This window comes from Bubalus kerabau, chromosome 23 (assembly GCF_029407905.1).
Source record: "Bubalus kerabau isolate K-KA32 ecotype Philippines breed swamp buffalo chromosome 23, PCC_UOA_SB_1v2, whole genome shotgun sequence".
Lineage (NCBI taxonomy): Eukaryota > Metazoa > Chordata > Mammalia > Artiodactyla > Bovidae > Bubalus > Bubalus kerabau.
The window spans coordinates 11090232-11116708 of NC_073646.1; the positions used below are offsets into that span (position 1 = coordinate 11090232).

At 48.1% G+C, this 26477-nt stretch overlaps 1 protein-coding gene across 1 annotated transcript in view; it reads right to left on the minus strand.

Annotated features, from left to right (window-relative positions):
- The window catches only part of LOC129638166 (uncharacterized), a 154118-nt gene that overhangs the window by 59774 nt on the left and 67867 nt on the right, over positions 1-26477 (minus strand). Inside the window, exons 28-38 of the mRNA XM_055562730.1 lie at positions 25954-26134; positions 20545-20756; positions 18489-18677; positions 17925-18064; positions 16668-16830; positions 16476-16562; positions 12086-12223; positions 11871-11990; positions 10675-10767; positions 6284-6501; positions 4211-4404 (exon numbers count right to left, since the gene is read on the minus strand). Coding sequence (XP_055418705.1) covers positions 4211-4404; positions 6284-6501; positions 10675-10767; positions 11871-11990; positions 12086-12223; positions 16476-16562; positions 16668-16830; positions 17925-18064; positions 18489-18677; positions 20545-20756; positions 25954-26134 — 1735 coding nt within the window. The remainder of the gene's footprint in view (positions 1-4210; positions 4405-6283; positions 6502-10674; positions 10768-11870; positions 11991-12085; positions 12224-16475; positions 16563-16667; positions 16831-17924; positions 18065-18488; positions 18678-20544; positions 20757-25953; positions 26135-26477) is intronic.

The following is a 26477-nucleotide window of genomic DNA, read 5'->3' on the forward strand; positions in this document are numbered from 1 at the left end:
ATCTGAGTAAAAAATGGATAGATGACCTAAGTAGACATTTTTCCAAAAAGGACATGCAGGTTTGCCAATAGGCACATGAAAAGATGCTGGACATCATTAACCATCAGAAAAATGCAAATTAAAACCACAATGGATATCATCTCACATCTGGCAGAATGTCTATCATCAAAATAATAATAATAATAATAAATGTTGGCAAGCATGTGGAGAAAAAGGAACCGTTGTGTACTGCTGATGGAAATGTAAATTGGTGCAGCTGCTATGGAAATCAGTATGAAGGTTTCTCAAAAATTAAAAATAGAACAACCACATGAACTACCAATTCCACTCCTGGGTATATATCCAAAAAGAAAAAAAAAAAGAAAATATTAACTCAAAAAGATATATGTATCCCAATGCTCACAGCAGTGTTATTTACAATGGCCAAGATACGGAAGCAATTCATTCATCAACAGACAAATGCATTAAGAAGACATAATACACACACACACACACACACACACGAATACTACTCAGCCACAAAAAGGAATGAAATTTTGCCATTTCCAACAATACAGATGGACTTGGAGGGTATTATGCCAAGTGAAATAAGTCAGCCAGAGAAAGACAAACACTGTATATCACCTGTATGTGGAATCTAAAAACTAAAACAAACTAGTGAATGTAACAGAAAAGAAAAACAGACTTAGAGATATACAGAACAAACTGGTGGTTACCGGGGGCGGGGGCGGAGAGGGAAGCAGGATGGAGGATTAAGAGGTAAAAGCCATTATGTACAAAGTAAAAAAGCCACAGGGATATATCATGTAACATGGGGAATATAGTCAATATTTTATAATAACTTCAAATGGAGTATAACCCTTAAATTGTGTCACTGTGCTGCTCAACATGTAACTTATATAATATGCTTCAATTTAAAAAAGGTCACATTTATGGTTATCAGAGGTGGGGGATGGGGTATTGGATGAAGGCAATCAAAACGTACACGCTTCTTGGAGGGAATATAAGTTGGTACAGCCACTGTGCAGTTTGGAGCCAGGATGGAGGGTCTTCAAAAAACTAAAAATAGAATTACCATATGATCCAGCAATCCCACTGCTGGGCATATATCCGGACAATACTATAATTCAAAAAGACACATGCACCCCTAAGCTCACAGCAGCACTGTTCACAAGAGCCAAGACATGGGAACAGCCTACATGTCCACTGACGGATGGAGAAAGAAGACGTGGTGCACATACAATGGAATACTGCTCCTTCTGCTAAGTCACTTCAGTCATGTCTGACTCTGTGCGACCCCATGGACGGCAGCCCACTAGGCTCCCCCGTCCCTGGGATTCTCCAGGCAAGAACACTGGAGTGGGTTGCCATTTCCTTCTCCAATGCATGAAAGTGAAAAGTGAAAGTGAAGTCGCTCAGTCGTGTCCGACTCAGCGACCCCATGGACTGCAGCCTTCCAGGCTCCTCCGTCCATGGGATTTTCCAGGCAAGAGTACTGGAGTGGGGTGCCATTGCCTTCTCTGAATGGAATACTACTCAGCCATAAAAAGAACAAAATAACATGGCACCCCACTCCGTACTCTTGCCTGGAAAATCCCATGGACGGAGGAGCCTGGAAGGCTGCAGTCCATGGGGTCGCTAGGAGTCGGACACGTCTGAGCGACTTCTTTCACTTTTCACTTGCATGCATTGGAGAAGGAAATGGCAACCCACTCCAGTGTTCTTGCCTGGAGAATCCCAGGGATGGGGAAGCCTGGTGGGCTGCCGTCTATGGGGTCGCACAGAGTCAGACACAACTGAAGCGACTTAGCAGCAGCAGCAACGTCATCTGCAGCAACACAGATACAACCGGACACTACCATACTAAGTGAAGTAAGTCAGAAAGGGAGAGACAAATACCAAATGATATCACTTATATGTTGTATCTAAAATATGACACACATGAACCTATCCATGAAACAGACATGACTTAGCAACTGAACAACAGCCAAGGCAAAACAGAAAGAGAATCACGGACACAGAGCGTAAGAACAGATCTGTGGTTGTCAGGGGAGGGGGCTGGAAGAGGGATGGAGTGGGACCTTGGGGTTAGCAGAGATGGATATATCATATAACATCATATAATGTTATGTGATTAGTGACAACAATATGTCACTATGTTATATGTTCACTATCCTATGATAAACCATAAGGGAAAGGACATAAGAAAAAGAAGGTATATATAACTGAATCACTTTGCTGTACAGCAGTAATTAACAACATTGTGAATCAACTATAAAACATTTTTTAAAAGGTTCGAACTTCCAGTTATAAGATAAAGAGGTTACATGCATTGGAGAAGGAAATGGCAACCCACTCCCGTGTTCTTGCCTGGAGAATCCCAGGGACAGGGAAGCCTGGTGGGCTGCCGTCTATGGGGCCACACAGAGTCGAACACGACTGAAGCGACTTAGCGGCGGCAGGAATGTAATATGCATGCTCAGTCACTGAGTCCTGTCTGACTCTTTGAGACCCCATGGACTGCAGCCTGCTAGGCTCGCTGTCCATGGGATTTCCCAGGGAAGAATACTGGAGTGGGTTGCCATTTCCTCCCACAGAAGAATGTAATATACAATATGAGAAATATAATTAACATTGCTCTATGTCATATATGAAAATTAAGAGTATAAAATCCTAAGAGTTCTCACCATAAGAAATTTTCTATTTCTTTAATTTTGTGTCTAAATGAGATGATGGATGTTCACTAAACCTACTGTGATTATCATGTCCTAATGTATGTAAGTCAAATCACAATTCTGTACACAAACTAATATCGTGCTACATGACAATTATATTTCAATAAAACGGGAAGAAAAACAAATTGTTAGAGGGACTTCCCTGGTGGTCCAGGGTGAAGAAACTGCCTTCCAGTGCAGGGGATGTGGGTTTGACCCCTGGTTGGTGAACTATTCATTGGAAGGACTGATGCTGAAGCTGAAGCTCCAATACTTTGGCCACATGATTCAAAGAACCGGCTCATTGGAAAAGACCCTGATGCTGGGAAAGATTGAGGGCAGGAGGAAAAAGAGGCGACAGAGGACGAGATGGTTGGATGGCATCACCAACTCAATGGAAATGAGTTTGAGCAAGCTCCAGGCGTTGGTGATGGACAGGGAAGCCTGGCTGCAGTCCATGGGATCACACAGAGTTGGACACGACTGAGTGACTGAACTGAACTGGGGAACTAAGATCCCACATGCTGAGGGGCAACTAAGCCCACGTCCCACAACTATAAAGCCCACATGACATAAATGAAGAGCCGACATGCCACAACAAAGACCTAACACAGCCAAAAAATAAAACAAGTGTTAGAAGGGAACATTGCACTCAGCCCTGCTTCCTGGATATTTCCAATATCCATTAGCATGTTAAGGCTCTGACAAGTCCTGTACAAGGTAGCCTGTTTAGTTTGGTTTTCAATTTTTAAAATGTGTTGCATAATAAAAAAAAAAAGTAAGATGTACAAAGAAATCATGGGATATTCATACAATGGACTACAACGGAGAAATGACATTTGCTACTTGTGACAATATGAATTAATCTCAAAACACAACAAAACCAGTTTGTACTCCACCCTCCAAAAAGAAAATTACTCAGTCCCACATGTCTCATCCAGTCACTCCCTCTGTTTAGTATTTAGACAGCAGAAGATTCATTTTGAAAGTGTTACTCTGAAAGTGTTAGTCTGAAAGTGTTACTTGCTCAGGCGTGTCCAACTCTTTGGTGACTCCAAGGACTAGTCTGCTAGTACCCCTGTGTGTGGAGTTCTCCAGGCAAGAATACTGGAGTGGGTTGCCATTCCCTTCTCTGGTGGATCTTCCCAACACAGGGATCAAACTCCAGTCTCCTGCATTGCAGGCAAATTCTTTACCCTCTGAGCCACCAGGGAAGCCCGAATACTGGAGTAGGTTGTCATTTCCTCCTCCAGGAGATCTTCCTGACCCAGGGTTTGAACCTGCATTTCTGGAGTCTCCTGCACTGGCAGGCAGATTCTGTACTAGCTGAGCCCCCAGTGAAGTCCAAGTTACTACTGCTGACCAAAGAGCATCACGAGTGTGTGTGATGCTGGAACAGCGCATCTGTGGACTTGAGTATGTGTAGGATTTCATCTACATGGAGGATCCACAGAGGGTGCTTGCCCACGATCCCACAGTGCTCCCCGGGCTCTCACCCTCTCTGAGCACCTCCTTCTGCTTCAGCATGCCCACGAGGGTCAGAAGACGGGGCAGGGCTGCCCAGGCGGCCACTGTGTGCCGGGCTTGGCTCCGCAGGGTCAGGACCCGGCCTCCTCTCCGCTCCTCAGAGGCCTTGAGGAAGAGCTGCACTGTGCTCTGGTCCAGCAGGGCTTTGGAAAACAGCCAGATCCTAGGAAGGAAAGTGATGGGGGCGTGGAAAACATCAGCAGCTATCTCTGCAGCAAATGGTGTTTTTCCCCTTCAAGTAAGCCAGTCTGGCCGTACGAATTCCTGAACCCCATGTTCAGACCCATCATGGGATCGCCTTCCTAGGCCCTCAGCCCACAGGGATGCAGTGTAACGGAGGGCTCAGATCACGGGCTTTGAGGTCAGTCAAATGTGAGGTTGAATCCCAGGGCTGCTGCCCACTCACCGTGGGGCCTTGCACAAGGACACAACTCCCTGAACCTCAGTTTCTCCTTCTGTAAAGTGGAGGAAAGCGTGGAACTACTGATGCTGAACCGACATTGCTAGTGAGTTATCCAGTCTATGTTGTTACGGTGGGGACGAGGGACAAACCAGTCCCAGGAAGCCTGCTCTTAAAATTCCTGGAGAATCGGGGCAGGTGACATGGTGCCAATCACCCACATGTGTTTTTTTTTCGTTTGGGTTTTTTTCTTTTCTTGACTCAAGTCACGTAAGGCTTCCCAGGTGGCGCTAGTGGTGAAGAACCTGACTGACAACGCAGGAGCTGCAGAAGACCTGAGTTTGATCCCTCAACAGGGAAGATCCCCTGGAGGAGGGCATGGCAACGCACTCCAGTATTCTTGCCTGGAGAATCCCATGGACAGAGGAGCCTGGCGGGCTATAATCCATGGGGTTGCAAAGAGTCAGACATGACTAAAGTGACTTAGCACACACGAAGCATGTAAGAACTTACTTTCCTGACTAGGGATCGAACCCATGCCCCCTACATTGGAAGTGCAGTCTTAACCACTGGACCATCAGGGAAGTCCCACATGGTATATTCTATATATGACACCATGGGAGATGCTTTCCATGGGAATACCAAGACCAGGGACAAGATCAGCCATGCTTTCCTTGGTGCACACTCACACAGGTGTGTGTGTGTGTGTGTGTGTGTGTGTGTGTGTTTCCCTAAGGAAAGGCACTATTTACAAACAATGCCATTGTTTGGTTTCTTACTTTTCCCTGGCTGCTAGGAAGCTCAGAGTCAAATCATCAGCTCCACTCCAGAAAAAGGCACGCATTTCGTTTACTGATGCCACTTTGATCATCTTCCCATTTTTCCTTCCCTTCAACCTAATTTCCTCATGTATTTTTTTTTTTTTTGAAACCCAGAATAAGAATTGGCAAGCTGTGGGCCAAAACCAGCCCATCTGTATAGTAAATAAAGTTTTATCAGAACTTGGCCACTTGCGTTGATTTACATGTTGTTACGATGCTTTTGTGCTACAATAGCAGAATACCTGCCACAGAGAGCATGTGGCCCGCAGATCCAAAAATATTTACCATCCTGTCCTTTCCTGAAAGTTTGCCAGTTCTTGACCTAGAACAATGTACATTTTCATAATCTACCTCAAACCCTTTGAAGTTTGGGAATAAGGCTTCCCAGGTGGCTAGGCAGTAAAGAACCTGCCTGCCAATGCAGGAGACACGGGTTCAACCTCCGATCCAGGAAGATCCCCTGGAGGAGGAAATGGCAACCCATTCCAATATTCTTGCCTGGGAAATCCCACGGACAGAGGATCCTGGCAGGCTATAGTTCACTGGGACATAAAAGAATCAGACATAACTTAGCAACTTAACAACAATTGTGAATGCTCTTATAACTAAAAAAGAAAGGAAAATAGATCAAAGTGGAAAATTGAATGTCTCCTCCCTTCTGCCCCCTCAAGCCTTAAAATCAAGAATGGCACAGATGGTCCCACCCCATTCAGCGATGGTCCCAGAGGGCACTTCTGGGTGATGATTTCCCATCTCCCAGGACTTCAGCCTTTCAACTTCAGAGGCCCCCTCCCTCCTTGAAGCCGCCTGGGGATGCTCACCTGGCTGGGGCGACCTTGCTGGACAGCTGCAGCTGAACAGCCCTGGGGGCTCTGAGGATCTCCTGGTGTAGGAGGACACTCATACCCCAGCCCCGGGTGTTCCTTCGGCTGTCCTGTCTCGCACTGGCCTCCAGCAGAACCAGCTCCTCGCCAGACACGTGCACAGACAGGGAGCCGTTGACGCTGCGCTCTCTGTAGCGCGCGGCAGCCGCCTGCACCTGCAGGGAAAGAGGACAGCATTCAGAAGCAGGGGTGTTGGGGGTTCTTCCCTGATGCTCCAGTAGTTAAGAATCCACCTTGCAATGCAGGGGACAAACTAAGATCCCACATGCCACAGAGCAACTTAGCGTGCGAGCCACAACTATTGAGCCCTTGCAGCTCAAGTAGAGGATCCTCGTGTTGCAAAGAAAGATCTCCCATGACACAAGGAAGACACCACGTGCCACAACTAAGACCCAACACAGCCACGTAATAAATAAATACATACTTTTATAAAACAGTAAAAGTGAAAGCGTTAGTCACTTGGTCATGTCCGAGTCTCTGCGACCCTATAGACGGTAGTCTGCCAGGTTCCTCTGTCCATGGGATTCTCCAGGCAAGAATACTGGATGGGGAAGCCATTCCCTTCTCCAGAAGATCTTCTCAACCCAGGGATCAAACCTGGGATCTGCCTGCATTACAGGCAGATGCTTTACCATCTGAGCCACCAGGGGAATCCCTCTTTTTTAAAAGATACTATTAAAAAAAAAAAGCAGAGGAGGGACAGGAAGAGTCTGTGGGAGCTGGGTATGCAGGAGGGCCTCTTCTTCCAGGAAGTCCTCCCGAGTCACTCCAGCACTGAGCATCACCAAACACAGTGGACAGCAAATACTCAGGAAGAGAAATAAGACAGAGGGAAGAACAGGGGGAAGCCTGCCCTGACCCCAGCTCCTTGCACAGGAACAGGATCACCTTGTCCTTCCCACTACCTATGAGGTGGGATTTCTGTCTTACAAATGGAGAAAGTGAGGCTCAGAGACTCACATATTCAACCTGGGCCTGCCTGGCTCTAAAACTCATGCTTGTGCCTGAAATAGGGTTGCTACGGGGAGCAGAAGACCCCTGAGCAATTCAGTTACAAAAAAGGATGCTCACAGTGCTCCTTGGGGCCCAGAGAACCCCTAGAAGCTCTGGAGGTCAAAGGGGAGAATGTCTGGTGCATAAGGAGAGGCCACACTTGGGGTGAGTTCTCTGGTGGCTCAGAGGGTAAAGCGTCTGCCTGCAAGGCAGGAGACCTGCATTCGATTTCTGGGTTGGGAAGATCCCCTGGAGAAGGCAATCGCAACCCACTCCAGTATTCTTGCCTGGAAAATCCCATGGACAGAGGAGCCTGGTGCAGGCTACAGTCCATGGGGTCACAAAGAGTCGAACACGACTGAACGACTTCACTTTTGCATCTGGGGTGAGGTTGGAGCAAAGGCCTGGCCAGGCCCCCAGGGTGATGTGGGGAAGAGTAGGGTGTGAGCGGCAAGGCCCACTCTTCCACCAGCTCTGTAGGATCTGAAGCCTACTTCCTGATCTGGGCCTTGGTTCCCCCACTACAGGGTAGAAACTGGCCCAGCCCAGTCTGCACGTTACAGTCGCATGGGGAGCTTTTACAAGTATGCCTGGCCCCTCGCTACCTGAATTGATAGACAGCAGTGTATCCCATGCAATGCAACAGTATTCAGTGATAAAAGGAAATGAGCTATTAAGCCGTGAAAAGACACAAAGGAATTGTAACAGCACATTCTAAATGAAACAAACCAACCTTTCAGTTCAAGGCTACAAACTGAATGATTCCAACTGTATGATGTTCCAGGGGAAAAGGTAAAACTAAAAATACAGAAAATGGTAACGGGTGGCCAGAGGGTAAGAGAGAGGGAAGGAGGAACGGAGGGATCGCAGAGGATCTTTAGGGCAGTGAAACTACTGTGTATGACGTAGTGAAAGCTGATTTATGACATTATGCACTTGGCAAAGCGCACAGAATGTATGGTGCAAAGAGAGAACCTTAACGTAAATGATGCACTTTAGTTCATAATGAATTAATATTGGTCCCTCCATTTTAACACATGTACCACACGAAGGCAAGATGTTTGGCTTATTTTTTAAACATTCTCCTTTTATCTATTTATTTTTTTATTTTGGCCAAGCCATGCAGCATGCAGGATCTCAGACCCCGGCCAGGGATTGAACCAGCACCCCACAGCAGTGGAAGCACAGTCTACCACTGGACCCCCAGGGAAGTCCCACAAGATGTCGATAAGTGGGAAAACCGTGTGGAGAATAGGGGTCTGTGAGAACTCTCCGTACTTTCTGCTCAATTTTCCTGTAAACCTAAAACTGCTGTAAAAACTGAGATTTATTAATTTTTTAAAAGAGTGCCTGGGATGCCCTAACCAATCAACTCAGCATCTCCAGGCTGCAGTCCAGGTATGTTCTGTTAATAAAACTGCCCCCACCTGCTTCTAACGTGCAGCTGAGGCTGGGAACTTCCAGGGTACACCGTGTCTTCTCTGATTGACTCTGTGGGCCCGAGAGGTCTTGTGGAGCATGCATTCTCAACAGGGGCAATATTGCTTTAAATGCATAATTGGTTCTTGTGAGGGGGCTTTGGTTAAAAAAAATAACTTCTTATACAAGGCACAGATATGCATCCGCACACAACAGAAAAACAGGACATGTGTGGACTTAAATTTTCATAGAGCGGACGATTAGGGGAAAAGTGTCTAACAAGCCTCCTTGGTCGGGGATGCAGTAATTAAATTAGGTTGAGAAACATCAGTGAAGGGATACCTGATGTTTTGAGGGGGATGGGTTTAAGAAGGCTGGGTTCCTGCCACCCAGGCCCAGCCCTCATTCAAACACAGAGATAATGTGAGCAAAGGCTCCTGCTGTTTTAAAAAGTAATAATATACTCAATACTCTTAATGGCCTATATGGGAAAAAAACATTAAAAAATAGTGGAGATATATATACATATATGAAGTGAAAGTCGCTCATTCGTATCCAACTCTTTGCAACCCCATGGACTATACAGTCCACAGAATTCTCCAGGCCAGAATACTGGAGTGGGTAGCTGTTCCCTTCTCCAGGGGATCTTCCCAACCCATATGTATAACTAAATCACTTTGCTGTACATCTGAAACTAATACAACATTGTAAATCAACTATACTCTAATTTTTAAAAAAGTAATAATAAAGCCTGAATCCATTAGGTGACCCAGCACTCAAGGTTCCAGCAGGACTCCTCCTCCCTCTCCATGAGTGCTGGGGCCACACTGGGCTCCACGTCCAGACTGCCTGGGTGCCCATCCAAGACCCTCCACTTATGCGCTCCATGACCTTGCACAGCGCACATCACCTCTCTGTGCCTCAGAGTCTCATCTGTGACATGCCGATCAGCAGCACCACGAGGCATCCCCAAGATGATCCACGTCAAGGGCTGAGACCAGAGCCTGGCACACGGCAAACATTCCAGGGCCATCAGCTCCCGTTATAACTGACTTCAGTGATGGCACATTTTCCAGTCTGACAGGTGCCATGATTTTATACATCTCAAAAGTGAAAAGGCTGCTGATGAGACAATGAACCAGTGTGGGTCTGAAGACACATCCTGATTTCAGAGATACCAACACATGCGAAAACACACCTCTGAGACCGATCAGCTTCCATTCTTCAGAGCCCTTCTGGGGCTCCCCTCAAGTTGTCAAAACCCACAGGCACAGGACTGAGGCCACAGCAGGCATTTAAAAATTGCTATCAAATTCTGGTCCTCATCGTAGTGGGGGTTACCCACCTACACCTCCATGTCCCCAGCCCGCAGCCTAATTCCTGTGTACACGGCATACTCTCAAAGTAACCAAGGTGGGGGGCTTTCTATGGAGCTGGGCCTGGGGGAGCAAAGCACAGCCCTCCCACCTGCACGCCTCTCCCTGCCTCTTCCTTTCCCTGGAGAATGAAACCCTATGTGTTTCTACCCCACACTGGGCAAAATAATCTGGGATCTAAAAAGCCATTCTGAAGGCTCATACAGTTTCTTCCAGACCCAACCACAGGGCAGGGTTTTGAGGACAATTCTGCCTCTCTCCATTTTCAAGGGTGAAATGTGATCCTTTCACCCTCCAGGGAGCTGAAAACCCTTCTTGCCTGGGCAATCACTTCCAAATGACGGATTTGGAAATCTCCTTCCCATCTGTTCTTGATTCTGGAGGGGCTGTCTGGCTAAGCTTAGCATCGTGGTGTGACCCTCCCCCTGCTCCCTCCCCTCCATCCTCCCTTCCTTCCGCCCCATCTCCCAGCAAGCTGGCTGCTCAAAGACAACACTTGGCAGGTAACTGAGGTCATCCCGAAGAGACCACCATCTGTACCTGCAAGTCTGGAGGAAACATGGGTCCACGGGGACGTCTGAGCTGGAAGGAAACCACCGAATGGGAGTCAGATCCGTTCAGCTGGACCGAGACCTGTTGGGAGGGGGAAATAGAGAAGGGGTGAGGGGGTCAGAGGGAGCAAAGAGTGAGATGCAGAACCCAAGAAGGCGGCTGGCTGGGCACTGAGGAGGGACAGGTCATCCCAGAGATGTCCCAAACCCAGGCCCCACAGCAGACGCCTGAAGCCACCATCCTTTCAGGACAGTTCTCAGCCTAAATCTTATGGAGACTGCCTTACCTGGAAGCTTGAGAAGTGAGGCCCCAGACACGGGGCTGAGAGGACAGCTCTCGGACTGCAGACCACATCCTCCCCCTGCCACGGTGTCTGCTCATGCCTCCTGTGTTCACGGATGCCATTTATTTGACCCTGACTATGAACCAGGCACTGGGAAGCTGGTTTTACAATCATCATCTTATTCAATCATCACCCCTGCTCTCACAGGCTGGTATTACTATCCTTCTTCACAGGAGGAAAAACTGATGCTCAGCGAGGTTGAATAATTTACCCAAGGTCACACAGCAAGTCGACAGTGGAGCTAGGATTTGAACCTGAAAGCTCCTTGGAGATGGGAACAGAAACAGTCATCCGTGCAGTCCCAGTACATCGTACAGAGCCTGGCATGCAGCAGAGACACTATCTATATATGGTGAATTAATGAATATACCCACAGTGGCTGCTATATATTCACCAAAATGCACTTCCTTTCCCTCTAGGACATATGGCTAAACTACATTTCCCAGCCTCCCTTGCAGCTGGGTGGGGGTCAAGTGATGAGTTCCCACCAGTGGAATTAGTTATGCGCCTGACCAATGAAAACCTCTTACAAAATTCTCACTCTCTTTCTCCTCATCTAGCCAGCTGGGGCAGAGCCACAGGGTGGTGGGAGCCTGGGTCCCTGAGTGACTGTGTGGAGTAGACCCACAACGAACTGTGACATGACTGCAGAATAAACTTTCACAGTAAAGCAAACTCTTGTCACAGTGGTGCACCCTGATTCATCATATGCACGCTGCCCAAATAAAGCCTGTGCTATCAGCTTGCCAGGGCCACCTTGCCACCTCCCATACAGGACACCCACATGCTAACATTAAATCCCCTCCTCCCTCAGCTAGGAGGCAGAACTCAGTCTTCTGACCTGGGACGTGACGTTGCGGTTGATGGTAGCTCGTGCATCCACACCACAGTCAAATGCTCCCTTGTGACTCTGTCTGAAGACAATGTCCCCATCCACATTCAGGGCTTGGGGAAACCTCAGCTAGGAAAGAACAGACAGGACCTTTCACTCTCGCCAACAGTCGAGCTCTGCTTGGAGGTCACCAACCAGCATTTGCCCAGCCCAGGGATGGGTACCTGGAAGGAGTGAGCCACGTCCAGGGCCAGGTTATGCCAGACTTCACCATGCCGCGATCTGTCATGGTGCAGAGCCTTCAGGTGCAGCAAGACTTTCTGGTTGACTTTCAGAGTGGCCTCGACACCTCTGTTCTTAGCCTGTACAAGAACCGACGGCCCTGAGAGAGGGGACTCCCCATCTCTGAGTGCCTGCAGAGGCCACCCTCGGAACCCAGCAATCAAAGTGGTCCCAAGATTGATGGGTGAAAGCAGTCTACACTGCGCCACTCACAGGAAAGAAAGCGGGGCAGGTACACGGGGGGGGGTCTCTGATGTGTATGGTAAACTCCAGCGCCCACAGGTGGGGCGAGCAGGGTAGGCTTGAGGGCCTGTGTCTCATTCACAAGGGTGATTGTTCTAGTCACTGCTGAAGTTGTAACACTCAGCATGGCGCAGGTGCATAGTAGGTGCTCAACAATTATCTAGATGAATGCAGAATCGCTAGTTGTAGTTATAGCCTGAAACCCCAAGGCCAATGCCATGCGAAGTAGAAGAATGTTTAATTTCTGGCAGGCAGAAAAATACCCACCTTCCCCCAAATGTCCATGTCCTGAACCCTGAACTCTGGGAATCTGTTACCTTACAGGGCAAAAGAGATTTTATAATTAAGGATCTTGAGATGGGCAGATTATCCTGGATTATCCAATGAGCTGATCACAAGGCTTCTTTGGTTTGTATTGGTTTTTTTTTTTTTTTTTTGTCAAATAGCACGTGAGATCTTAGTTCCCTGACCAGGTATTGAACCTGTGCCCTCTGCAGTGAAAACATGGAGTCTTAACCATTGGACTTCCCGGGAAGCCTCAAGGATTCATATAAGAGGGAGACAAGAGAGTCACAGTCAGATAGAGGAAGATGCTACTCTGCTACCTTTGAAAACAGAGAAAGGGACCATAAATCAAGACACATGGGTGGTTTTTAGAAGTTAGAAAAAGCAAAAAAAAAAAAAAAAAAAAGGATTCTCCCCTGGAACTTCTAGAAAGAATGCAATCCTGGAAACATGTTGATTTCAGCCAAGTGAAACCCATTTTTTATTTCAGATCTCAAGAAATGTAAGATAAATTTGCTGTGTTAAGCTGCTAAGTTTGTGGCAATTTATTATAGCAGCAACAGGAAATACATACACAGAGTTAATCACTTATTCACTCAACAACCATTTCGCTTCTGCCACATGCTAAGTACAAACAGCAGGCTGCCATCTTTTCCCACCTGTGCTGACTGAGAAGTTAAAAAATGTCTTGCCACTAGAATTTTATCATTGGTGAACGTCTCTCAAAGAATACACAGCTTTATTTCAGAGCCAGGATGGAGGAGGAAGAAACAAAGGTCCAAGAGAAGTGAAAAATGTGTGTCATTAAACAAAGATATGGTTTTAAAACCCTGGAGAAGGAAATGGCACCCTACTCCAGTATTCTTGCCTGGAAAATCCCATGGACAGAGGAGCCTGGTGGGCTACAGTCCATGGGGTCGCAAAGAGTTGGACACGACTGAGTACACAAGGTTTTAGAAAGAACAGTCAAATTAAATTAAATTAAAGGATCCCCACCTACTTGGTTCTAGCCTGTTGGTGTCAGGTGGGGTTTCAGGCCCAGTGGGTCAGATCTTCCAATTTTTTATAATTAGAAGCAGAGATCTGGGTTTTATTCCAAATCTTCTGATTTAAATGTTGACACTTTTTTTCCTTTAATTTAAATGCTAAGCAGGCCAAACAAAACACATCTGCAGGCTGGATTTGGCCCATTCGCCATTTTGCAATCTCCGGTTTAGAAAACAGGACACACCCCTGGGAAACATTTGTGCAGGTGTTCTGGGCCGTCATCTTGCCCATGGCTTCCCCTCAGGACCTCCAACTCCCAAACCCGGGGGCTGCTCACGGCCCAGTTTGACAGGCAGGGGAGTGAGGCCCCAGAAACACAGGTCTCTCTCCATGTACAGCAGCTGGCCCTGCTCCAGCCCCAGACCTGTGGATATCCCCAAGGGAGAAACCACCACTGTCTTCCTTCTCCAGGGCCCGGCACACAGGAGATGCTCAATACATGCTTGCTGGAGAATAGGATCATCTCTTGGAGCGTCTTTTCCTAGAGGGGTCAGGAAGGAGACTTGGATGAGGGCCTATAGCCATGTTGTAAGTACTCGAGATTGTACCCAAGTACAATCTTGGAAGGACTGATGCTGCAGCTGAAACTCCAATACTTTGGCCACCTGATGCAAAAGCTCACTCACTAAAAAGATGCTGATGCTGGGAAATACTGAAGGCAAAAGGAGAAGGGGGTGATAGAGGATGAAATGGTTGGATGGCATCACTGACTCAATGGACATGAGTTTGAGTAAACTCCAGGAGACAGTGAAGGACAGAGGAGCCTGGCGTGCTGCTGTCCATGGGGTCACAAAGAGTCAGCCATGACTTAGCAACTGCACAACAAGTACTCAAGAAAGATCACTGTACTCCATTTCGATCCTCATAACACTGCGTAAGAGATGAGGGTTGCTGTCTCCACTGCACAGAAGAGGAAACTGAGATCCAGAGACACAAGATGACTTGCTAAGGGCACAGAGGCAAAAACAAGTTTCACTCCTAGAAGACAAATGCCAAGACCCTCTAAGTCAGGGGTTAAAAACTACAGACTGGGGGAAAAAAAAAAAAAAACTGGCCAGCTTGATTTTGCAAATCAAGTTGTTTCAGCTACTATAACAGAAATGCCACAGACTGTGTGACTCAAACACCAGAAATTTTACATCTCACAGTTCTGGAGACTGGAAGTCCAAAACCAAGGTGCCAGCATGGACGAGTTCTGGTGAGAAACCTCTTGCTGGTTTGCAGATGGCTATTTTCTCATTGTGTCTTCAGATGGTGGAGAGAAAGCTCAGCTCTGATCCTCTTTTTGGAAGGACACTAATCTTATCATTAAGATTAATCACTTCATGGCAAATAGATGGGAAAAAACGGAAACAGTGACAGACTTTATTTTCTTGGGCTCCAAAATCACTGCACACAGTGACTACAGCCATAAAATTAAAAGATACTAGTTCCTTAGAAGAAAGCTGTATGACAAACCTAGACAGTGTATTAAAAAGCAGAGACATCACTTTGCCAACAAATGTCCGTATAGTTAAAGGTATGGTTTTTCAAGTAGTCATGTATGGATGTGATAGTCGGACCATAAAGAAGGCTGAGAACAGAAGAACTGATGCTTTCAAACTGTGGTGCTAGAGAAGACCCTTGAGGGTCTCTTGGACTACAAGTAGATCAAACCAGTCCATCTTAGAAATCAAACCTGAATATTCATTGGAAGGACTGATGCTGAAGCCCCAATACTTTGGCCACCTGATGCAAAGAGCCGACTCATTGGAAAAACCCTGATGCTGGGAAAGATTGAAGGCAGGAGAAGGGGGGCAACAGAGGATGAGACTGCTGGATGGCATCACCAACTCAATGGACATGAGACTGAGCAAACTCTGGGAGATAGTGAAGGAAGGGAAACTTGGTGGGCTGCAGTCCATGGGATGGCAAAGAGTCGGACATGACTGAGAGCTGAGCAACTGAACAACAATCTTATTATAAGGGCTCCACCCTCACGACCTTGATTACCCAAAGCCCGCACTTCCAAATGCCATCACATTAGAGCTTCAACATATGAATCTGGGGAGGGGGGTGGGTACACAAACATTCAGCCCACAGCAAACGTTTTATCAGAACACAGTTGTGCCCACTCATTTGTGTGTTTCCTACAATGTGAGCTACAAAGGCAGAGATGAGTAGTTGCAACACTGCCTGTATGACCTGCAAAGGCTACAATAGTTACCATCTGGTCCTTCAGAGAAAAACTTGATCAACCCCTGCTCTAAATGAGGTATGTAATGCATTCTTCTTTCTTTTTTTAAAATTGTGGTCACACCACGCAGAATGTGGAACTTCCCCAACCAGGAATTGAACCTGTGCCCCCTGCACTGGAAGCACAGAGTCTTAACCACTGGATCGCCAGGGGAGTCCTAGAATGGGCTTTCAACGGCACCAGGCCAACAGCTGTTCATTTAAGCACTGACTGTGCGCCAGGCCTTGCGGCTCTCAGGATAAAAAAGCAGACAAGTCCCAATCACGGTCTCGGACTAGCACAGGGTCCGGGCTGGGGTCTTTCTCCCAAGGGAACAGGTGAGGGTTTTTAAGTAAGGGGGCGACAATGACTATGCTGGCGTGTTGAAAAACTCCCTCGGGCTCTCAAGTAGATTGAATTAGGGAGACAGCAGAACAGAAAACTCAGGCCGGAATTCTCCGTTTGCTTCGTCCAGCTGAGAGAAGATGGCAACCTGAACCGGGGACCACTGGGGTGAAAAGAGCTCTGGGATCCTCACTTACCACGTGCCGATTCCACAAAACCACGCACCCGTCCAAGCTCCTGGGGATGGCCCTGCCGTCGTACGGGTGGGTCAGGCCCGCGCAGACCTGGGAGGGACAACCACACACATGCACACGTGTGTGCACACACACACACAGATGGGTCAGAGGCAGATGGAAGCCCCTCCCCGTTGAACCCTGGAGTCCACTCACATAGGGGTGCCCGGCCTGGTAGCCCAGGACCACGGTCTGCAGGGTCTCCTCCTGGGCACCGAGGACCACCCTGGTCTCCAGGGAGTAACGCTGGTGCCGCCTGTCGGCCGTGAAGGTCTCCTGCAGGAGGATGCGCTGCGGGAGGGGCACAGTCCAGGGGTGCCTGGCGTGGAGAGTGGGGAACAGGCCGAAGCCATTAAAGCGGCTGGCACGGTCAGAGGACATCTGTGCCCCAGGAGCCTGTCACTGTCTTGCAGAGTTGAGACTTTGTTACAGGGGACTAGCTTGGTGGTCCAGTGGTTAAGAATCCACCTTCCAAAGCATGGGATGTGGGTTTGATCCCTGGTCAGGAAACTAAGATCCCACACGCTGCGTAGCAACTAAGCCCTCACATTCCAACTGCTGAGCCGGCGTGCCACAACTAGAGAGAAGCTCGAGCAACGCAACTAGAGAAGCCTGCGCACTGCAACCAAGATCCTGTGTGCCTAGCTAAGACCTGAGGCAGCCAAATAAATGTTTTTTTAAAAAAGACTTTGTCTATGTGCATGCATGCGAAGTCCCTTCAGTCGTGTCTGACTCTTTGCAACCCTATGGACTGTGGCCTGCCAGGCACCTCTGTCCATGGGATTCTCCAGGCAAGAATACTGGAGCGGATTGCCATTTCCCTTCTCCAGGGGATCTTCCGGACCCAGGGATGAAACCCAGGTCTCCTGCATCTCCTGTACTGCAGGCAGATTCTTTACCATCTGAGCCACCAGGGAAAACCTGGCACACAGTAGGTGCTCAATAAATATAAATGAGATTAAAAAATGGATAAGACATTGGCAAATGCAGTGGCTGTTAGTTTTGGGTTACTGCTGCTGTTCTGACAGTAGAAGGACCCCCAGCTGGTCAGCACACAGCCTGGACTTCAGGCTGGGTCTTCTGACTCCAACCCCGTGCTGTTCACCCCCCAACAAAGAACAGGCTTTTCAACCAGCTGTGCCTCCAGGAACTGAAATGGTTCCCCCAGAGCAGCTTTCAGCCTGGGGTGATGAGACTGTTTTCTGTGCCCACCTCGGCACACTAATGAAAGGGGGTGAGGGACGTGGGGGCTTTCAGGGAGGGGGCTCGTCTCCGAGCTCTGGGTTCTGTCTGGGCCCCTCCAGGCCACATGGCACACCCCACTCCCTGGTGACCCTCCACGCTGGAGAACAGGAGACCCGGGCAAGCACCACACCTCAGGGGAAGCAGCCCAGGGGAAGGGGCCACACATACAGAAGGGAGAAGGTTCCCTGCTTCCGGTACAAGCTCCTGTCTTGAACCAGCTCCTCCAGTACGCCCTCCAGCTGCAGGCCCTCAGGATGGCCCCTGGCACCGGTCCCCAGAGCCGTCAGCGATACATGACTCTTCCATGGCTGCAATGAGGACCAGGCTGATGTGGAGGGATGCCCGGAGGGTCCAAGCTGCGAAACATCCTGCCCTGGGGGTCTCCAGGGGCAGCCCCCACTGCCCATTCATCACCCCAGGAATGACCACCGAGAAGGGCTGATCAAATGGGCTTCAGCCTCCACACCATCAGACCTCAAGGTTGCACAGGCACACTGCTATGGCCAGAGCTCTCCAGGGGCCCAGCAGGGATGAAGCACTTGGATGTCCAGTACCAGGTGGCCGACCTTTGCTCTGGGGTCAGCACTAGTATGGCTGGGGTCCCTTTTATAGATGAAGAAACTGAGGCTTGGGGAGGCTTATAGGCCAAACTAGTAGCCTTCCCCATCCCAGATATGTGATTCAGGGTCTCTCGATGGCAAAGTCTCCAGCACAGGCCACCTGGACCCCTACCTGCTCCGTGTGCCTATAGGCTGCCGTTAGGTTCAGCTCCCGATGGGGGCCCTTCAACCAGCAGTGCAGGATCTTACGGTCTCGGCTGTTCTCAGCATGAATCTCGCTCTGCACCGCTTCGCTCCAGGCTGATTCTATTTCACTCCGGCTGCTAAAGAGGCTCTGTGCCAAGGCTGTCACCGTGGAAACCTGCAATGAGGATGAAGAGGCTGACCAAAGCCTTTGCACACCCGATTTCCTCCTCTTGGGAGTCCCTTTCTCTCAGTCCCACTTGGTGAACTCCTACTCATCCTTCAAAACCCCTCCAATGCCACCTCTGAAGGGCACACAAGAGGACAGAGGGGTAGCCTTCTCTCCCTGCATTACCTTCATGGTTTTCAGAGCCATGGGAGGAGCTAGGTGTTCTTTGGGCTTGTACTGGGGCTGGGGGAAGAAGAACTCTTTAGCCTTGTGCTGGGCTGTGTACCCAGCCCATTGCCCTTGGCACAAGCCCCTCTAGGAACACCAAGCCCCTCTAGGAGCAACAAGGCTCTGCCTTGTGCCCTGCTGGCCTCTGTCCCTTGTTCGTACAGCTCCCTCAGGGGACTCATGAGGAGAGGTAATGGGGCCAAGACGGAGTTTGGGAATTACCAAACCTGCCAAATACCGTAACTACCCAAGACCTTACCCCATGCATCACTGACCTCAGGTCACCCCCAGAACCTACGGGCCCCATTTCAGCAAATGGCACCTGCTTCTACACAACTTTGTTGCTGTTCAGTCACTCAGTTGTGTCCGACTCTTTGTGACCCCACGGACTGCAGCACACCAGGTTTCTCTGTCCTACACTATCTCCTGAAGCTTGCTCAAACTCATGTCCATCGAGTCAGTGATGCCATCCAACCATCCCATCCTCTGGTGCCCCTTCTCCTCCTGCCTTCAATCCTTCCCAGCATCAGGGTGTTTTCCAATGAGTCAGCTCTTCGAATCAGGTGGCCAAAGGACTGGAGCTTCAGCTTCAGCATCAGTCCTTCCAATGAATATTCAGGGTTGATTTCCTTTAGGATGGACTGCTTTGATCTCCTTGCTGTCCAAAAGACTCTCAGAGAGTCTTCTCCAGCACCGCAGTTTGAAAGCATCAACTAGGCACTCAGCCTTCTTTATGGTCCAACTCTCACATCTGTACACGACTACTCGAAAAACCATAGCTATACAACTGCTTGAGCTAAAAACTTAGGGTCATTTGTCTCTTCCTCACTTCCCCAAACCAATCCATAAGCAAGTCAGTCATCTACACCTTCAAGTAAGTTCTGCAATCTGACCACCTGCCTCTGCTGTCTTCTCCCAGGCCAGGCCACCATCACGCCCCTGGGCTGGGTCACCTGCAGGAGCGGGATGGCCAACCCCTCCTTGCATCCTGCCCTGGCTTTATCTGTCACATAGCTGCCCTCTCGAGGTCCCTAACCTTGCCAGGAGTCACTTGCTCCTTCTGAGTCCACCCTGGTGCCACCTGGCCCCTGCCTCGAGGGGAGCATGCTGTCCCCAGACATGTCCACCAAGCTGCCTCCTCCTGAGCCCAAGTGAGGCCTGGACCACCCCTCCCCTATGTCCAACACAGGGAGAGGCTTGATGTACCGGGTTCCCACGTGTGACACCATGGAAGTCCTTCTCTGGTTGCTTTCCTTCCAAACTCTGCTATGCTGCTTCACTCGGCAGGCGGTATAAAACTGACTTCCATCCTCAAAGTTATCATTCTGCGTTTTGGCAAAAGCCTCCTATCTATTTGTTTCCAAGGTACCAGCTCAACCTACTTTCATATTTTACTGTATCAGCTGCTAAGCAAGAACATGAGACATTGAGGTTTATTTTGCGGTCCACTCTCCCAAATTCCCTTGGCAACTAACTCTGAAGAGTGTCAATACTGAGTGAGCCAGACCTCACGCATCTGGGACTCAGTATGGAAAACCCCCGAACCTCAGTTTTAACCCTTTGCTCACAAGATTTAAACCACAAGACATCAGCCTCCCTGGCCGCTGGTGAAGGGGGTGGGCAGGGGGGCGTGGCTGAGCATGCGCACCCGGAGGTAAGTGGTAGCCGGGGTGTAGACGTGGATCTTGCCCTGCTTCTGGAGGCCCTGGCCCCTGCAGGCCACGTTCATCACCAAATTCTTGAGGGTCCAGGCCTTGCCCAGAGTCAGCTCCAACACAGCCTGGAACATGGCTCGGTTAGGCCAGTACAGCCTGTGAGCCGTGGAGACCATCAGCCAGGGACTATTCAGGTTCAAGGCTCCTGCAACAGGCAGAGAACAAGAAACTAGTTATCTCCAGGGCAAGAAGGGGGCTTCTGGCAGGCAGCAAGAGACCCCTGTAAAGTCATCACGGTCACTGCAGAGCACATCTCATGACTGGGGATAGAACATAAGGGAACCTTCTAGAATGACTCTAATGCTCTGAATTTTGACAGGAGCTCAGGTTTCACAGATCTGTGCACCTGTCAAAACTCATCAACTGGTACCCGGGAGATGTTGGCATTTCACCTTAGTGAACGATACCATACTGAAATGTCGAGGGGTGAGATGGACCATGGTTTACAACTTAATTTGACCTGTTACCAACAAATAAGACAGATGGCTAAGTGGACAGATAGGTAACAAGAGAGGTGGAGTAAAATGTTAATAGTAGAATCCACACTGAGAATATGTAGGTGTTCACTGCAGCACTCTTTGCACTTTTCTGTATGTTTGAAATGTTTTCAGGAAGATATGTTAGAAAAAATGCTAGGAAAGTTGGAGAGGGGGCACTGGACTGAGGTGATCAAGAGCGTGGCCTTTACTCTTGCAAGCTATGTGACCTCTTTGAGCCTGTGCTTCCCTCATCTGTAAAATGGGTACAATAGTACCAATCACTGTGTCTTGGGACAGAGAAAGCATCTACTCGGAAGAGTAAAGATCAGTCATCACCATCATCAAAAAGTTGACATTCTACATAGCACGTTGCCCTTCCACAAGGAACTAAAACCAGTCACTGGACCCCTCTCATACTTTGTAATAAATCTCCCACTCGCTCAGGGGCTAATTCAGTAAATATTGCTCCAGACTCTTGGAACTTGGCAGTGAACAGGAGGCATAGTTGCTGCCTTGATGGAACTCGCGGTCTGGGGGCAGTGGTGGGGGAGAAATCTTGAATAAACATATAATGAGACCTGTGCTGTGCTGTGCTTAGTTGCTCAGTCCTGTCGGACTCTTTGCGACCTCATGGACTGTAGCCCGCCAGGCTCCTCTTTCCGAGGGGATTCTCCAGGCAAGAATACTGGAGTGGGTTGCCATGCCCTCCTCCAGGGGATCTTCCCAACCCAGGGGTCGAACCCAGGTCTCTTGCCTTGCAGGCATATTGTTTACCGTCTGAGCCACCAGGGAAGACCAACCTAGGAGGAAAATGCTGAGTGCTAGGAAGGAAAAGAAAGAGGGAGTTAGACCAAGGTCAGGAGGATCAGTGAAGACTCCCATGAACAGGACCATTGAGCTCAACCCTGAATGAGAGGCAGTGGAGTCTGTCAAAGAGAGGGAGTGCTCCCCCACCTCCTAGTGGAGACAGAAGATTCACTATGTGGGGAAACTGAGGCTGAGAGGCCAGGATTCAGGGGGGCCCAGCACAGCAAGGGTAGAGGGCGAGCTGCCAAGTTGAGAGCAGGGCGATATTGAGTAGAGTGTAGTCAGGTGCCCTGACCTGAGGTACCAGTTCCACAGGAGATGGGGAGATTGCTCCACAGAAGAACAGAGTGACTGAAAAAAAATGGTCCACAGATATGGGGCCCAGGGTCCTCAGGGAGAGCCAGGACCCCACCCGACAGGGAAGTCCATCAGTCAACAAGAGCACCCCCACTCATACGTACATCAGTTCAGTCGCTCAGTCGTGTCTGACTCTTTGTGACCCCATGAATTGCAGCACACCAGGCCTCCCTGTCCATCACCAACTCCCGGAGTTCACTCAAACTCACATCAATTTACATACATATATACAAATGAAATACTACTCAGCCATGAGAAAGAATGAAATAATTCCATTTGCAGCTACATGAATGCAACTAGAGATTATCACCCTAAATGAAGCAAGTGAGAAAGATAAATACCATGTAATATTACTTAGACATGGAATCTAAAATATGACACAAATGACCTGATCTATGAAAAAGACTCATAGACGTAGAGAACAGACTTATAGTTAACAAGGGGAGGGATGGATTGGGAGTTTGGGATTAACAGATGGAAACTATTATATATGGAATGGATAAACAACAAGATCCTATGGTATAGCACAGGGAATAATATTCAATATCCTATGATAAGCCATAATGGAAAAGAATAGAAAAATTGTATATATATATAAAACAGGATCACTTTGCTGTACAGCAGAAATTAATAGAACATTGTAACTCAACCATACTTCAACAAAATGATTTTTTTCTTAAAGAGCACACACACTCTCCCCCTCCCACAGAGCCTCCTTCCAAACAAGTTCCAAGTTACTGACTCTTAAACAAAAGCACATACCCTACTCTTACCTGGCATGTGGGGAAAGCTACTAAAAGGAACTTCAGAAACATAAAGAAAAAAGAAACTCAGGGGGAACAGATCAAAGCCCCTCAATTCTATAACTTACGTTCACAGAGAAGATAATGCATTCATGAAGAACTTGCAGGAACACAAAACTGCTCTTGGGAATACAAGCTAAACAAAACTAAAAAGGTCAGCAGGAGGGCCGGTGGACGAAGCAGGGGAAATCAGCCCTCAGAACAGAACAAGAGGACAAAGAGATGGAACAAACGAGAGAAAAGAGAAAGTCAGAGGTTTAGTTTCTGAGGACCAACATCTATCTGACCAACAGGAATTCCAGAACACAGAAAGAAATTACCAAAGAAACTGTACAACAAAACTCCCAAGACCCAAATGGTGGGTCTCCACATTGCAGGGTTATATGCCAAGTCCTTAGCACAGTGAATGAAGATAGATACAAACCAAGGCTCATCATCATAAGATTTAAAGATATGAGGAATAAGGGCTTCCCTCATAGCTCAGTTGGTAAAGAATCTGCCTGCAATGCAGGAGACCTCAGTTCTATTCCTGGGTCAGGAAGATCCACTGGAGAAGGGAAAGGCTGCCCACTCCAGTATTCTGACCTGGAGAATTCCATGGACTAGTCTATGGGGTGGCAAAGAGTCAGACATGACTGAGCTACTTTCACTTTCAGGAATAAAGAGAAGCTCCTAAAAGCTTCCAGAGAGAGACAAAAGGGTCACAGACAAAGGATGATGGATCAGAAATAGCACCAGACCTCTCAACTGATTCACATAGACAGTGGAGCGATGTCTTTGAAATCTCAAAGGGCAATCATTTCCAACCTAGAGTTCTCTATTCAGCCAAATCAAATGAAGACAGTTAAAACATTCAGGGTTTCAAAATGTTTACATCCTGTTACAGGCTGAATTGTGTCAACCCCGGGTACCTCAAAATGTGACCTTATTTGGGAATGGGGTCATTGCAGATAAAATTAGTTAAGATGAGATCATACCAGAGTCCCAGGTGGCTCAGTGATGGAAGATCCCCTGGAGGAGGAAATGGCACCCCACTGCAGTATCCTTTCCTGAAAAATCCCATGGACAGAGGAGCCTGGTGGGCTATAGTCCATAGGGTCACAAAGAGTTGGACACACTGAGGGTTCACAGACACTCAACGGCATAGGGGAGGCCCGAAGTCTGACATGACTGGTGTCTTTATATGAAGAGAGAAGTTTACACACACACACACACACAGAACCATGTAACAACAGAGGCAGAGACTGTTGTTGTTGTTTAGTCACTAAGTCATGTCCGATTCTTTGCGACCCCATGGACTGTAGCCCACCAGGCTCTCTGTCCATGGGGGTTTTCAGCCAAGAATACTGCAGTTGGGAAGTTGGGTTGCCATTTCCTTCTCCAGGGGATCTTCCCAACCCACAGATCGAACTTGTGTCTCCTGCAGGCAGAGATTAGAGCAATGTAACTCTAATGTAACTCATTGTACCAACCAAGGAACATCAAGCACTAAGAGCCACCACCAGAAGCTAGGAAGAGGCAGGAAGGATTCGACCCAGGGTCACAAAGAGAACATGGCCCTACTGACACCTCATTTTCAGAATTCTAGTCTTGGAGACTATAAGAGAATAAATTTGTTGTTTTAAGCCACCCAGCTTGTGGTAATTGGTTAACACAGCCCTAGCTAACGAATACACTTTCCATGTATCCTCTCTCAAGAAGCTACTGGAGGATGTGCTCCATTGGAACAAAAGAGTAAAGCAAGAACGAACATGAGTGCAGAGTAAAGCAAGAACGAACATGAGTGCAAGAAGCAGGGACTGTGGCCCAGAGAAGTGGAAGGCACTCCCTGAATGATGGTGGGGGGATGCCCCAGGACACAGCTGGTCTATCCTGGAGCAGCAGTGGTTCCAGGAAGTGTCGACAAGAAAACTATGAGAACCAATCGAAGCTGACATGTAATCTGAAGTGTGTGACCCTCTGGAGAAGAGTTTTGCACTGTTGCTAAAAATTCTAGGAATAATCATAGGAGGAAAATAGAAAATTAATCAAACAGGAGGGAAAGGCTATTATAGCTCCAGGAAAAACGAAAAGTTAGAATTCTAGTATACCACGTGTCTCAGCTGTGAGGGACACAATTATATCAACACTGAATATTAAGAAACTGTAACTGTTTGGGGGGAAGAGAGGGAAATACATATTTTAAAAGGGATGGTGCAAGTTAAATTCTCATCCTCTATAATAAGAAATACATGGAGAATAAAAACGCCTAAAAGAGAAAAAGCAAGAAGTAAGTGTGATTAACAGATGGAAGGTCTGATAAGAAATAGTAAAAAGAATTTACAGTGATTGCCATTTCAAGAAAAATTTGGGATAGGAAGACATGAAGCAGAAAATGACTGTTTGTTATAACTTTAACTTTAAAAAAATTTTCAACTGTACATAAATACAGAGACTATGATGAGATTCCCATGTAACATTCACCCACCTTCAACAATTTCCATGTCATAGTCTAATTCACTTTTCAAACTATGTATTTCTTCAATAAAAAAAATTAATTCAAAGATAAACTATGGTACATCCATCTTTTTAAAGGGGAGACAGTGTTCCAAGGAGAAGAAATAGCAAGTGCAAAGGCCCTGAGGTATGTCTGGGGAACAGAAAGAGGCCAGTAGGGTTGCAGGGTGATGGGCATGGGGAGAGTAGGGTGAGATAAGGTCGGAGAAGTAGGCAAGGCCCTGTAATGTAGAGCTGTTAGTAAGGGTAAGAAACCGGGATGTGTGTGTGTGTTTCCTGCAACACATTAAAGCCCTGAGTCTGGAGATAGCCAGGCAGAGCAAAGGGAAGGCTGTTGCAGACAGTGGGCACGACTTGAGTGAAGACCACTAGCCAAGGACATCCCGTAGAGGCCACTCACCTTCCCACTTCCACAGGGTGGCCCGGGACGTGTCCTTCCACTGCAAGCCCGCCACGAAGGGCAGCCGCCCGTTGTACTGCACCTTCAGGTGTGTGCTCGTCTCCACATGGGGATGGCGGAGGCTCAGGTGGTGCAGCTGCATTCGGTAATCCACCTGCCTCTCCAGCACCTGCAGCACAAACTGGAGACCCACACCCACGACGCTAATCAGATCTGGTGCTAACCACGAGGCTGCTTCCAACCTAGAACATTCCACTGGCTCTCCACTGCAGCCTGAGCTCCCTGGCTACCAGGAACTGCCCCAGCCCACCCCCAAAAGAAACCCTGCACCCCTTAGCAGTCACTCCTCATTGCCTCCTTCCCATACACTCCAGAAACCTACCTTCTGTTTCTATTAATTTACCTCTTCTGGACATTTCTTACAAATAGAGTCATATAGTATGTGGCCTTTGGTGTCAGGCTTCTTTAACACGGCATGATGCTTTCAAGGTTCATCCACGTTGTAGCATGTGTCAGAATTTCAT